The 12,479-nt window shown below is 62.5% G+C and overlaps 2 protein-coding genes across 2 annotated transcripts; both read right to left on the bottom strand.

The window, feature by feature from the left end:
* Positions 1 to 639: 639 nt before the first annotated feature.
* On the bottom strand, positions 640 to 3,387 carry CSF3 (colony stimulating factor 3). The gene is made up of 5 exons (XM_068212244.1): positions 3,085 to 3,387; positions 2,544 to 2,713; positions 2,092 to 2,199; positions 1,816 to 1,962; positions 640 to 1,615 (listed from the first exon to the last, which is right to left on the bottom strand). The coding sequence occupies exons 1-5, from the start codon at positions 3,098 to 3,100 to the stop codon at positions 1,445 to 1,447; spliced, it is 612 nt and encodes a 203-aa protein (XP_068068345.1). The 5' UTR covers positions 3,101 to 3,387; the 3' UTR covers positions 640 to 1,444.
* A 2,030-nt stretch (positions 3,388 to 5,417) lies between these two features.
* On the bottom strand, positions 5,418 to 11,363 carry PSMD3 (proteasome 26S subunit, non-ATPase 3). Its single transcript, XM_068212227.1, has 12 exons — positions 11,117 to 11,363; positions 10,032 to 10,222; positions 9,151 to 9,288; positions 8,835 to 8,971; positions 8,553 to 8,743; positions 8,270 to 8,373; positions 6,974 to 7,088; positions 6,635 to 6,754; positions 6,456 to 6,559; positions 6,092 to 6,247; positions 5,952 to 6,002; positions 5,418 to 5,867 (listed from the first exon to the last, which is right to left on the bottom strand). Exons 1-12 carry the CDS (start codon positions 11,286 to 11,288, stop codon positions 5,790 to 5,792), a joined length of 1,557 nt encoding a protein of 518 aa, XP_068068328.1. The 5' UTR covers positions 11,289 to 11,363; the 3' UTR covers positions 5,418 to 5,789.
* Positions 11,364 to 12,479: the final 1,116 nt, after the last annotated feature.

Here is a 12,479-nt window from a genome sequence, read left to right as displayed (position 1 = left end):
CAGCCCAGGCTGGGCAAACACCCATTGGGGAGAGCCTGGGGGTGCCCTTAGGGGCTTTCTGGGGCAGAGGAGATGCCCAGGGCTCCCCTGACATTGCTCAGTCACACTGGGGGCTACCCCTTTGGTCCATCCACCCTGCCTTCCTCACTGCTGAAAGACTTGTCCCACCACGGCACATCCCTGGGCACAGGGAGGGCTCTGGGAGTGCTCCTGGCACATCCCTGGGCAGCTCTGGAGCAGATTGCCTTTGTCACAGCAACAGCAGAAGGATGTTTGGGGACCCCCAGTGCCACCAGCCCCCGGATGAGCCCACAGACCAGCTCTGGGCATGGTGCCAGTGCCCTCAGCGGGCACTGCCAGCGCGGGCGGCTTCCGGAGCTTTCTAGGAATCGGCTCTTGCCCAAGCAGCGCTGCCGGGCGTGGGAGGAAGTGGCCATCCCACAGTACCTCCTGACCCTCAGCGGGCTCAGGCCGTGGGCCGGGGGCACTGGGGGGCTGCATTTCATCTTTCTGAGCTGACAGCAGCAGCTGCAGCCCCACCCCAAAGTCCCATTCCTTCATCCCCCATGCCTCTGTCCCTGTGTCCCCACACCCTGGCCACTCTGCCTCCCTCCCACACAAGCAGGAGACAGCAGAACAGAGAGAGAGTGCAAAAATAGAGTTTATTTCCATTTTTATCACATAGAAAAAAAGCGGGTGTTTCTTGGGGCTCACCCAGCTGCAGCAATAAATACAGTACAAAACCCCCCCACGCCCAGAGCTCCCACACAACCACGGGACTGGGGCTGCGTCAGGCTCAGGAGGATGGGAATGTGTCCAAGTGGCTCTCTCCGGCCAGGGATGGGCACAAATAAGTTAAACTGCAATAAGTACTCCAAGTTTAGCAGGGAAGGGGGACAGAGCAGAGATGCAGCTCCCCGAAGTGCCGAGGCTCCCTGGAAAAGCCTCATCCTGGTGAGGCTGCTGCATCCCTATGGTTCTTCCATCTTCCCTCCCCTCCCTCCCTAATGGCTAATAAATATTAATTACTAGAAATAACACCCATCAGATGTGTCCCTGCAGGCTGCAGCCCGGACAGGGAGATGCTGCTCTGGAGCATCCTCATCCTGGGATGAAGGTGTTTTCCCGTGGGATGCTGCAGCAGCCCCAGCAGTGCAAGCTGTGGGGAAACTGAGGCACAGGCAGTGCCAGCAGCAGCTGTGGGGACTCAGCCCAGCTCCAGAACCTCGTAGCAGAGATACGCTTGTGTTTAAATATTAAACAAGGGTGATGCTGCACAGGTACCTGTGCACGGATCCGCCGCGGGATCCCCTGGCGCCTGCCTGGGGCCGCGGGCAGGGGAGCATCCCCAGACAGATAAATATTAAATAGCCATAAATATTAAATAAGCAGGAAATGGGGTGCTCCCGGGATGTCCCTCAGGTAGGACATCCACAAACAGGGGTCAGAGGCTGGTGAGGTGCCGCAGTGCCCGGTACGCCGTCTCCAGGAACCGCTGGAAGTTGGCCAGGATGAAGAAGCCGCCGACTTGGTGGTGGAAGTGGGAGGAGAAGGTGGGGACGGGGTCCTGGTTCTCTGTGGGGTACGTCACCGTGGCCAGGCCCAGGTCCTCCATCTGCAGCCAGGCAGAGGCAGAGGCATCAGCTGCAGGCCTGGAGATGCCCCCCTGCCCCAGTGTGCCCCTCCTGGGGATGCAGCCCCCACCCTGCCCACCCATCCCTGTGGATGCAGCCCCCACCGTGCCCACCCCTCCTTTGGGATGCAGCACCTGCTGTACCCACCTGTCCCCACAAAGTCCCCCCTTTGCCCCCGCACCTGCTGCTGGATGTTGGAGGACAGGTTGGCCATGTCCAGCTGCAGGGTGTCCACCAGCCCAGCGTGCCCGGGCAGCAGGGCTCGGATGGTGGCCAGAGAGCCGTGGTAGACGCGGAGCCCGGCACGGATCTGGCTGAAGCAGGTCTCCTGTGGTGGGCATGGCGTGGTCAGTGGGGCTGGGTGTGGCCTGGCCACCGAGACACGGAGGGTTCTGGGGTGCCCCGAGCCATGACAGAGCTGACCAGCTCATGGGAGGGGTGGGCTGCCCGCACTCACTGCCTGGAAGGTGCGCCTGTGACACTGCTCCAGCGGCGCCTGTGCGATGTCCAGGTCCTGCCGCACCAGCAGCAGCTCGTCCTCCTTGCACAGCTGGAGGGTGTCACACTGCGGACAAAGGGGAGAGGGTGAGGATACCAGAGGACCCCGACACCCCCAGCACCCCCCAACATCCCATCCCTGGGCTATGGGACCCTGTGCAGCCCAGCCAGGAGGAGGGAGGGGATGGAGTGGACCTGATGCCATGGGTGTGGAAGTGTGGCTGTTGTGTACCCAGGAAGGTCACCACGTGTCCCCGGTGGGTGCCCCAACACCCTGGGGCTGAGCCTTGGGCAGTGCAGGGGACACTGCTGGCTGCTGGCCCTGCGATGCCGATAAGGGCAGGGAGGGGGTCACCTTATCTGTGACCTCACAGTGGCCGCCATCCCCCCTCCGCAGCATGTGGGACTCACCACCACGCGCTGCAGCGCAGCCACGTCCCCACGGATCTTGCGGGTGAACTCGAGGTTCCTCTGCAGGAAGAGCTGGAAGTCCTGGTCCCCTGAGAGCTCGGTCAGGGGTGCCCCATGCAGCTCCCGCCACGGTGCCCACAGCAGCACAGCCAGCAGCAGCGCCAGCCCACCTGTGAGGACAGCGGCTCAGCGCCCACCCCAGGGAGCCCCGACCTCTCAGCCAGGATGGGCTCAGCCACCAGGACCACCTTGGGGATGGTGGCAGCAGCGTGGCTTGGGGAAGGGGCAGAGACCCCAAAAGGGGAGAGGGACCAGTGTTCCCTGCATCCAACCGGTGCTGAGGACAGCAGCAGTGGGCTCTGGATGTGTGGGTGCAGCAGGTGCTACAGGTAGGGTGGGTTTATGGGTGCTCTGGGTGCAGTGGGGACAGCGAGCAAAGTGGGTTTTTAGGGGTGGTTTGAGGGCAGTGGGAGCAGTAGGGGAAGCGGGTGTAATGGGAGCAGTGGGAGATGGGGGTGCTGCTCGGGTGCTGGGTACTCACGGGTGAGGAAGCACATGGTGGGTGCCCGGCTCGGTGTCTCCTCCTCTGTGCAGTGCGGCCCTGCCCAGTCCGGCCCGGCTCCTCTCGCTCCTGCCCGGCCGTGCTCATTGATCGGGTGGCATTTATAGTGCACGGGCCTCGGGGATTCTCACCGATGAGGCAACAGCGCGATTGCTTCACTGCCTTAATCACAGCATGCAAATCTCGCGAACCGGCTGCTCGGCCGCGGCCACAGCGTGGGGCTTTCCCGGGGCCGGTGGGCAGCGGTGCCCCTCGGTGTGGCTGCAGCCGCCCGGTGCAGCCCAGGCACTGAGGAGGGAAGGTGCCGGGACAGGGCAGGTGGTGCCTTGGTGACTCATTAACCTGCTTGCAGGGCTTCTACTACACTGGCCAGGTGGGCCAGTGCCCAGCAAAGCAGGGTCATGTGCAGGGTCACTCGCAGGGTCACTCACAGGGTCACTCGCAGGTGACCGGCCAAGGGGATGGCATCTTCGCGCTGCTGCTGTCACTTTGGGGTTGTCCCCATCCCCAGCCCACGTGGGCAGCACCCCTGTCAGCTGCCCCAGATATCAGGGTGGGTGCTGGTGGTGTGACCTTCATGGTGGTGGCATCAGCTGGAGGTGGCCAAGTGACACCCGGTCCAGCACCAAGCACCGGCCACATCAGGCTGACCCCACCCGCGAGGGGCCAAGCCCCCCCTCTGCCCCTATGGGGAAGAGGCTTCCAGGGCAGCCCTTGGCAAGGGCTGGCTGCTCCCGGCCCCGTTGCGTTGACGAGGGAATTTTGGCTCGTGCCAGTTCCCGCAAGCCCTTCCAGGATCTGTTGGGCGGGTGCCAGCTGGCCGGCTCCTGCCCGGCACGGACCAGCCGGGGCACAGGAGGCACCCGCTCCCCTCACAGCCCCGGACAGGGCAGCCCAGGGCAGCATTCGGCTGGGGAGGCTCATTCTGAAGCCCTGAGCTCTGGCTGGGTCCCATCGCTGCCCTCCTGGAGGCTGTGTGGACAGGGATGGGGACAGGGATGGGGACAGGGAACCCGGTCTCTGCAGGCTGCAGATGTTGGTGGGCACTGGGATGGGCCACACATCCAGTGGGGTAGTTTGTAGGGTACAGTTTGTGGGGTACTGTTAGTGGGGACACCCTGACACCCACCTCCTGTGGGGTACAGCCACAGCACCAGTCCCAGAAGCTGGAAGTCCTGGAAGTTCCTGTCTCCAGCTGGGAAATAAACCCCCATCAGCTGGAACCAATCCATGAGTACCAAGCAGAGCCTTCCTGGCACAGCCAGGTGTGAGCTCTGAAACCTACTGCTGACCTTCCTTCAAACCTGGCAGCACTAAACGTTCTGCCCTCTGGATGTGTGAAACAACTTTGCCAGCAGAGACTGTTCATGGGATTTTCGGGAGAAACAGCCCCCAGAGCTGTGCCTGTCCCCACCCTGGAGTCAGGGAGAGCCGGTGGCCATTGAAGGGCTCAGCACGGTCCCCTCAGTCTGAGCAGCCATGGGACCACCCCAGAGCGGATCTGCCCTCTCAGCAGGATGGTGCTTTCAGGAATTGTGATGGGGGCGTGGGGGGGTTGAATCAGTGCCCAAAGGCCCTGTCAGCTTTCCAAGGAAGGAAGTGGTTTCAAATCCGAAACTGGGGGGTGTTGGGGGGTGGGGGAAGGGGGTGGCCCAGCAAACCCCCTCCCCCATCCCCATGGGGCCGAAGCTGCTCAGTCCAGAGATTGCTCCAGGCACCCACCCTGTTCTGTTTCAGCCTCGTGGTCACCCTTCCTCTTCCCGGGGCCCAACCCAGGCACCCTCAGCCCCTTCCTGACATCTGCCAACAGACCAGTGCTCCCGGGATGTCCCTGCGTCCCCAGTGCCAGCCCCAGCCCCCCTGGCTGGGCTCTTGCTTTCTTTGGTCTCCCCCAGAGACCCCCAGAGCAGGAATGGGCTGGGACAGCCCTGCTCTTGACCTGCAGCCATGGCTGCTATCCCGGCATGGGTGTGGCTAGGAGATTCCCAGATTTTCTCAGAGAACTCATCCCAGATGCTGATGGGACCCACCTAGAGTGGCTGCATGTCCCCTGTCCCCATCACCCCCAGGGTTGGTGTTGTGGGGTACAAAGGGGGCTCTGTGCCTTTCCCAATGGAATCCTCCTGGGATACCATCCTGGAGCTGCTGGGGCCACTCCCAGCACCACTGAGACAAAGCTCCAGTCCCCCAGGACGGCCTGACCAGATCTAGTCCCATCTCTGGTGCCTAGCCCCAGGGAGAGAGCAGAGACCCCAAACCAGCCCCATGCCCTTTCCCCATGCCAACAAACCCACAGCAGGAGCCACCCAGGCTGGCGTTTTTCCATCTTTTATTTTAAAAGTCATAATTGAAGTTTAACAAAGTTTGACCCCGTTGCTGTTGTGGGAGCTGGGAGGGCACCAGTGGAGACCCCACTCCTGCTCCCTCCAGCCCCGCTCCCCTCGCAGCCCCCCGGCATCAGCTCTGATGTCACCACAGGGATCCTTTTAAGGATGTTTATTGGGGAGGGGGTCCCACCACAAGTGGAGGTGGTCAGGGGGTGTGGGCCCAGGGAACCCCCCGTGTCCCCTCCCACAGTACAGACATGCAGGGATTTATAAAAGGGGGTCTGGGGGGGACGGAGGGCCCTGCTCAGCCACCATCTGTCCAAGGGACAAATAAAAAAGTGCAGCCAGGGCCCAGGGTCACGGAAAACCGTCGTCATCGTCCTCTGCCATCTCCTTGGCAAACTCCAGGTCCTGCTGCTCACGCTCCCGGCGCTCCTGGAAAGCAAAGGCCGAAGTTGGTGGCAGGTGGGGACAGGAGCCGCGTCCTTCCCGTGGCCACAGTGGCTGCAGAGATCTCACCTCTGCAGATTCCAAGTCCTTGTTGTAAGATTTGGGTGGGAACCTCATGGCCTGGAGAAAAAGAAGAGGAGGAGGAGGAGCTCAGCCCTGAGCCACGTCCTGCTGTCCCCATCAGGGACCTGGGGACACGCTGTGCTCACCTTCACGGACATGTTGTGGATGTCGAGGCAGAAGGAGATGCGCTGGTGGAAGGCCAGCTGTGGCTCCCGTGTGGAGTAGATGTCGATCATCTCCTTGGACTGGACGTAGCCCTTCTCATGGTTGATGCTGGCCTCGATCACGCCGTCCCGGATGGCCTGCGAGCCCGGGCACGGGGCAGGGCACGGGGTGTCCCCAGGGGCTCACACAGAGCAGGGACGTGGCGCCCTGAGTGTCCCCAGTGTTCCCTGGAGGAGCCTCAACCCAAACCCAGAGGTGCTGCAGGGAGGGCTGCAGGGGAACGGGGCAGGGTGGGGGCTGTGGGCACCCCAGGACCCCATAGGGATGGGACTCGTGTGCTGGTACCTTGGCAACGATGAACTCGGCGTCCTCGGGGCTGTCCAGCTGCAGCTTCTGGGCAATGTCGGCCAGGGAGATGCGGGAGTAGGAGAGGCTGATCATACGGACACCTGCAGGGAGAAGGGAAGGGGATGCAGCCCCCCTGGCCTGCCCAGCCTGGTGGGGGTCCCCAAACACCCTCCTACCTGTCTTGATGACGTTGTGCCTCAGCCGAATGATCAGGGTGTAGGTGCCATCGGCCTGGAACTTGTCCCCAAACTGGTCAAGGACTTGGTTGAACTTGGCCAGGTTCCCCGTCCTGACAGCTGGAGGGAAGAAGGTGGGAAAGGGGGAAGGAGAAAGGCTGGGGAAAGCGAGTCAGGGCTGGCTGACTTTCTCCTTCTCCTCCTTCCCAAGTGGCATCTGCATCCAAGTCCCATCAAGGGGAGAGAAGAGAATTCCCACTGGGTCCCTTCCCACTCAGGATATTCCATGATCCTCTGACCCTGCAGGAAGGACAGACAGGCAGGGGTGGGCGGCCGTACCCTGGGTCAGCAGGAAGTAGGGCATGAGCGAGCGCTTGAGCGAGGGCTGCCGGAACTGGAGCCTGTCCGGGATCTCCCCGAGGAGCAGCTCCACCACGATGAGCAGCTTGTGCACCTGGGGCAGAGCGAGACCCTGAGTGAGTCCCCATGGGGCCTGAAACCATCCCTGTCCCTGTGCACTCCAAGAGGCCTTGCACCCGTCCCCGTGTGGCACAAGACCCCAGGAGATCCCAAAGCCATTCCTGTGCCTGTGAGGCCTGGAAGGTCCCAGATTTGTCTCTGGGAAGCTCCAAACCTAGGAGGTGCTGCACCTGTCATCCCTGCGGGACCCAACACCCTGGGAGGTCCCAAACCTGTCCCCATGGGGCCAGACCCTGGGAGATCCCACACCTGTCCCTGCAGAGCCCAAGCCTGGGAGGTCCCAGAACTGTCCTCGTGGAACTCAACTCTAGGCAGTCCTGGACCTGACCCTGGGAAGTCACAAATCCCAGGGGACCTGACTCCATGAGGCCTGACACCCAAGGAGGTCTCAAACCTGCCCCAGGATCTCCCAAACCTGGGAAATCCCAAACCAAATTCCATGGGGCCTGACATCCCAGAAGGTCCCAAACCTGGGAAGGAGGTCCCAAACCAATTTCCATGGGGTCTGACATCCCAGAAGGTCCCAAACCTGGGAATTCTCAAACCTGGGAGGTCCCAAACCAATTTCCATGGGGCCTGACATCCCAGAAGGTCCCAAACCTGGGAATTCTCAAACCAGGGAGGTCCCAAACCGATTTCCATGGGGCCTGACATCCCAGAAGGTCCCAAACCTGGGAATTCTCAAACCTGGGAGGTCCCAAACCAATTTCCATGGGGCCTGACATCCCAGAAGGTCCCAAACCTGGGAATTCTCAAACCTGGGAGGTCCCAAACCAATTTCCATGGGGCCTGACATCCCAGAAGGTCCCAAACCTGGGAATTCTCAAACCTGGGAGGTCCCAAACCAATTTCCATGGGGCCTGACATCCCAGAAGGTCCCAAACCTGGGAATTCTCAAACCTGGGAGGTCCCAAACCAATTTCCATGGGGCCTGACATCCCAGAAGGTCCCAAACCTGGGAATTCTCAAACCTGGGAGGTCCATAACCAATTTCCTTGGGGCCTGACATCCCAGAAGGTCCCAAACCTTGGAGTTCTCAAGCCAAATTCCATGGGGCCTGACCTCCGAGAAGGTCCCACATCCAACCCCTGTGAGATCCCAACCCTGAGGGGTCTCAGACCCAACCCAGGAGGGTCCTGCCCCCTCCTCACTCACCGTCTGCTTGAAGCCGACGGCCGTGTGCTGCGGGGCCTTGCGCAGGGCGTTGGTCATGGTGCGCCGTGCCTCCGAGTACTCCAGCTGGATGGCCTTGATCCGCCCTGCGCCCACACGGGGCGGGTGGGGAAAGCCACGCAGTGAATCCAACCTGACCTACATGGATGGGGCTCCAAATCCTGCCTGGAAGCCCCACCTCCAGCTGATCAAAGGGGTTCTCTGAGGAACCGGAGCCCTCGGTGTGGGGTGCCGGGAGGCAGGGCAGGCACCGAGCCCCGCTCACCTGTGTAGTACAGGTAGCGAGCCCACTCGTTGTTGTTGGCCTGCTCGGGGAACACGGACTTGGAGACGAGCTTCTCGGCCTGGTCATAGAGGTTGTAGTGGAGGTAATTCCTCAGGAGCAGGTTCAGGAGCGTGGCCTGGCCGTCGGCGTCGTGGCGCAGCGTGGCCGTGCGGAGCCGCGCGTGCAGGAAGCTGCGGGGTGGGACAGGGAGTCAGGGAAGGGGGAGGAAAACGGGGTGGGGGGATGACGTTCGGGGACAGCCCCCCACAGGAGCCATCCCACCTCCGGACCACGTCGAGTTTGTTCAGGAATTCGTAGATGCGGGAGTGGTAATAGTAGCACTTGGCCACCACCAGGTCCAGGGCCCGGCGGTTCTGGGAGCTGATCTTCTGCATCAGGTCATCGGACACCTTCTGAGCCTGCGTGACAGGAAGGGAGGGCAGAGCTGGGGGATTGATCCCACCAGGGGCACAGACCACCCAGGCTGTGGGGTTGAGCCCAGGGGAGCAACTGAGGCTGGGACGAGGGGACAGCATGGGGCAGAACCAGGGGATGCCTGGGGAGCAGGAGCACTGCGGGGGCAGCTCAGGGGTCTCACCTCGGGGTACCTCTTGCTGTTCATCAGGTAGATGACGAGCAGCAGCTGCAGGTAGGCCTCCACCTCTGGCAGGAGAGGGGCTGAGGCTGCTTTCCCCGTCCGTGGGCGGAACTGCAGCTCGGCTTCTGTGTCCATGGACTGAGGGGAGAGAGAAATTCTGGATCCCTGTCCCCGTGTGGAGACAGCTCTGCTCCAGGTGTGACAGGAGCCAGCCCAGGACTGCAAGGACCTGTTCCTGCTCACACGTGTGTCTGAGCAGAGGGGCTGCTCGTCCCCTGTGTCCCCAAACCCCTCTGCCCTACTTCAGAGGCTCCTTGGAGAGGGAAAGAATCATGGAATCCCAGACTTTTTTGGGTTGGAGGGGCCTTCAAGTTCATCCCTACCCTGCCATGGGAAGGAACACCTTCCACCAAACCAGGTTGCTCCAAACCTTGTCCATCCCAGCCACGGACACTTCCAGGGATGAGGCAGCCACAGCTTTCCTGGGAAACCCCTTCCAGTGCTTCACTGACCTCACAGGGAAGAATTTCTGGCCAGTATCCCACCTAATCCTGCCCTCTGTCAGTGGCAAGCCACTTTCCCTTGTCCTGTCACTCCAAACCCTTGTAAACAGTCCCTCTCCATCCTTCCTGCTGCTTCTTCAGATACTGGGAGGCCATAATTAGGTGACCCCTAAACCTTCTCTTCTTCAGGCCGAACCATGCCTATTCTCCCTGTCTTTCCCCACAGCTGAGCTGCTCCATGCCTTTGATTATCCTCTGGATTCACTCCTACACCTCCACATCCTTCCTGCGCTGGGACCCCCGAGCTGGGGCAGCTCTGCTGGGTGGGGGCGTGTGTCACCAGAGCAGGGCAGAGGTGAGGGCAGCAGGTGTCCCTACCTCCTCCAGGAATCCCAGCAGGAAGTCCCTGACAGTGCAGTTGGAGGTGAAGAAGCCGTGGATGGCCTTGTGCAGCACGTTGGGGTTGAGGCGGCGGGAGGTGGAGGGCAGAGCCCGCAGCGCCCGCAGGACGTAGCGCGGCTCCTTCCCCGACACCGCCTTCTCCAGCTGCTTCACGTGCTCCTTGATGTCTGCAGGGGCACACAGACACCCCTCAGCCCAAATCCTCTGCCAGCAGCACCCCGGAGCAAAGCCAGGGCTGCCCCCTCGCCCCGTCCTGCGGTTCTGAGGTGCCTCTGCCCATGGCCTTGGTGTCCCCAGCGACCCGACCTGCCCTCAGGGCTGTCCCTGTTTGGAGCAGGGGGCTGGTGAGGCCCTAGCAGAGTTTTCTCCCTCCTCCCGAAGGGCTCTGGCCTCCCTCTGCACCCCTGTGGGGTCCCAGCACAGCAGGTCTGCAGCCCCCCTGTCCCCCCGAGTCTGTCCCCAGAACACACGCTCACCCTCACGGAGCTGCCCCAGCTCCCTCCTGCAGTGATCCCCCCGAACACAATTCCACCCCCCATTCTTCAGTGACCCCAAAGCCAACCTCCCCCTTGCTTTCCCTCCCGCACTGCCCCGAACACCCTTCTCCACAGTGTCTCCCGCACAGAAACACCGCTCCCATCCCCGTTTCCCTCCCTAAATCCCTCTCCCCATACAGACACCCCCCCAAACACACCTCCCCTCTCCCTTCCCCGCAGGGCGCCCCCCATCTCCCCTTCCCCAAAGTGTTCCCGTACCCTAAAGTCACCTCTCATTTCTCTTTCCCTCAGAGCCCCCTCCAACTGCCCCCCCCAACACTGATCCCAACATTCCCCTCCTCCCACACCTTTCCAGCCCCTTTCCCACCCCCCCTCAGGTACCCCCACCCTGACCCCCTCCCCAACCCTCTCAGGGCTCCCTATACCTCCCCCCAACCCCCCTCCTCCAGCAGCCCCCTCTCAGGGGTTCCCCCGATCCGTGCCAGGCCCCTTCTACCCCCAAGACCCCCCAGTGCCCCCCCCATAGCCACAGACACCCCCATTACAACAACACCCCCCCCTCACCCTCCAGCGTGATCGCGTCCAGCTCCCGCTGCGGCTGCCGCTCTCCGGCCGCCTCGGGGGCCACCGGCGCCGCCTCTTCGTGCATCTCGACGTCGGGAGGGGCGGGCGGGGGTCCCTCCGGGGGTGCTTTGGCCTTGTCGCCGCGGCGGCGGGACGCGCCGTCCTGCTTCATGGCGTGACACTGCACAACGGGCCGCCAGGCGCGACCAGCCGAGCGACGAGCGACACACGATCGTCTCCTTCCGCCTTCCGCTCGGCCTTTTCCGCCGTCGCTCGGGTTGTTCCGCCGCGCTTTTCGGATCGCTCAGGCACCGCTCGGAGACTTCCGTCGCGCCCGCTCGTGGAGTTCCGTGAGGCTATCGGGTATTTCCGTCTTCGCTCGTCGATTTTCGCCCGCATTTTCGGGCGTTTTGGCCGAGCCCTCTCGGAAGATTCCGCCATCGGTCGGCTTCTTTCGCCTCTCTCCTTCGGGAATCTCCGTAGAGCTTTCGGGAGTTTCCGCCGGGTGCTGAGCTGTTCCCGCCTTTTGGGGGCGCGGGCGAGTCTTCGCTGAGGTCCCGTGAGGGGCTTGTCTGTAACGGGACATCCCGGGAAGGGTCCCGTGAGGGGCTTGTCTGTAACGGGGCATCCCATGAAGGGTCCCGTGAGGGGCTTGTCTGTAACGGGGCATCCCATGAAGGGTCCCGTGAGGGGCTTGTCTGTAACGGGACATCCCGGGAAGGGTCCCGTGAGGGGCTTGTCTGTAACGGGACATCCCGGGAAGGGTCCCGTGAGGGGCTTGTCTGTAACGGGGCATCCCATGAAGGGTCCCGTGAGGGGCTTGTCTGTAACGGGACATCCCGTGAAGGGTCCCGTGAGGGGCTTGTCTGTACCGGGGCAGCCCGGGAAGGGTCCCGTGAGGGGCTTGTCTGTAACGGGGCAGCCCGGGAAGGGTCCCGGGTGGGGCCGCGCTGGGATCGGGTCGGGGGTCCCGTGAAGGGTCCCGGGTGGGGCCGCGCTGGGATCGGGGATTCTGTGAAGGGACCCTTGTGGGCTTGGGGGTCCTGTGAGGGGCCGAGCTGGGGTCGGTAATCCCGTAAGTGATCCGGTGAGGAGGCGGACTGGAGGCGGGCAGCGGGGGTCCCAGGAGAGGCCAGGTTGAAGCTGGGAGTTCTGTGAGGGGTCTGGTCTGGGACTGGGGCCAAAGGGTCTTATGAGGGTTCCAGGTTGGAGCCGGGCTCCCCCCGTGACTGTTGCAAGGCAGAACCTGGCTCCCCTGGTGCTGGAGGTCCTCCCAGAGCCATCGGTGCCCGCACAGGTGAGCAGTGCTGTCCCTTGCTGCAGGCACACCCCTGGGCTAACTGCCTCTATTTTTCACATGGTA

The sequence above is a fragment of the Anomalospiza imberbis genome, chromosome 22 (genome assembly GCF_031753505.1).
Source record: "Anomalospiza imberbis isolate Cuckoo-Finch-1a 21T00152 chromosome 22, ASM3175350v1, whole genome shotgun sequence".
In the NCBI taxonomy this organism is placed as follows: domain Eukaryota; kingdom Metazoa; phylum Chordata; class Aves; order Passeriformes; family Viduidae; genus Anomalospiza; species Anomalospiza imberbis.
This window is presented reverse-complemented; position numbering and strand designations above follow the sequence as displayed.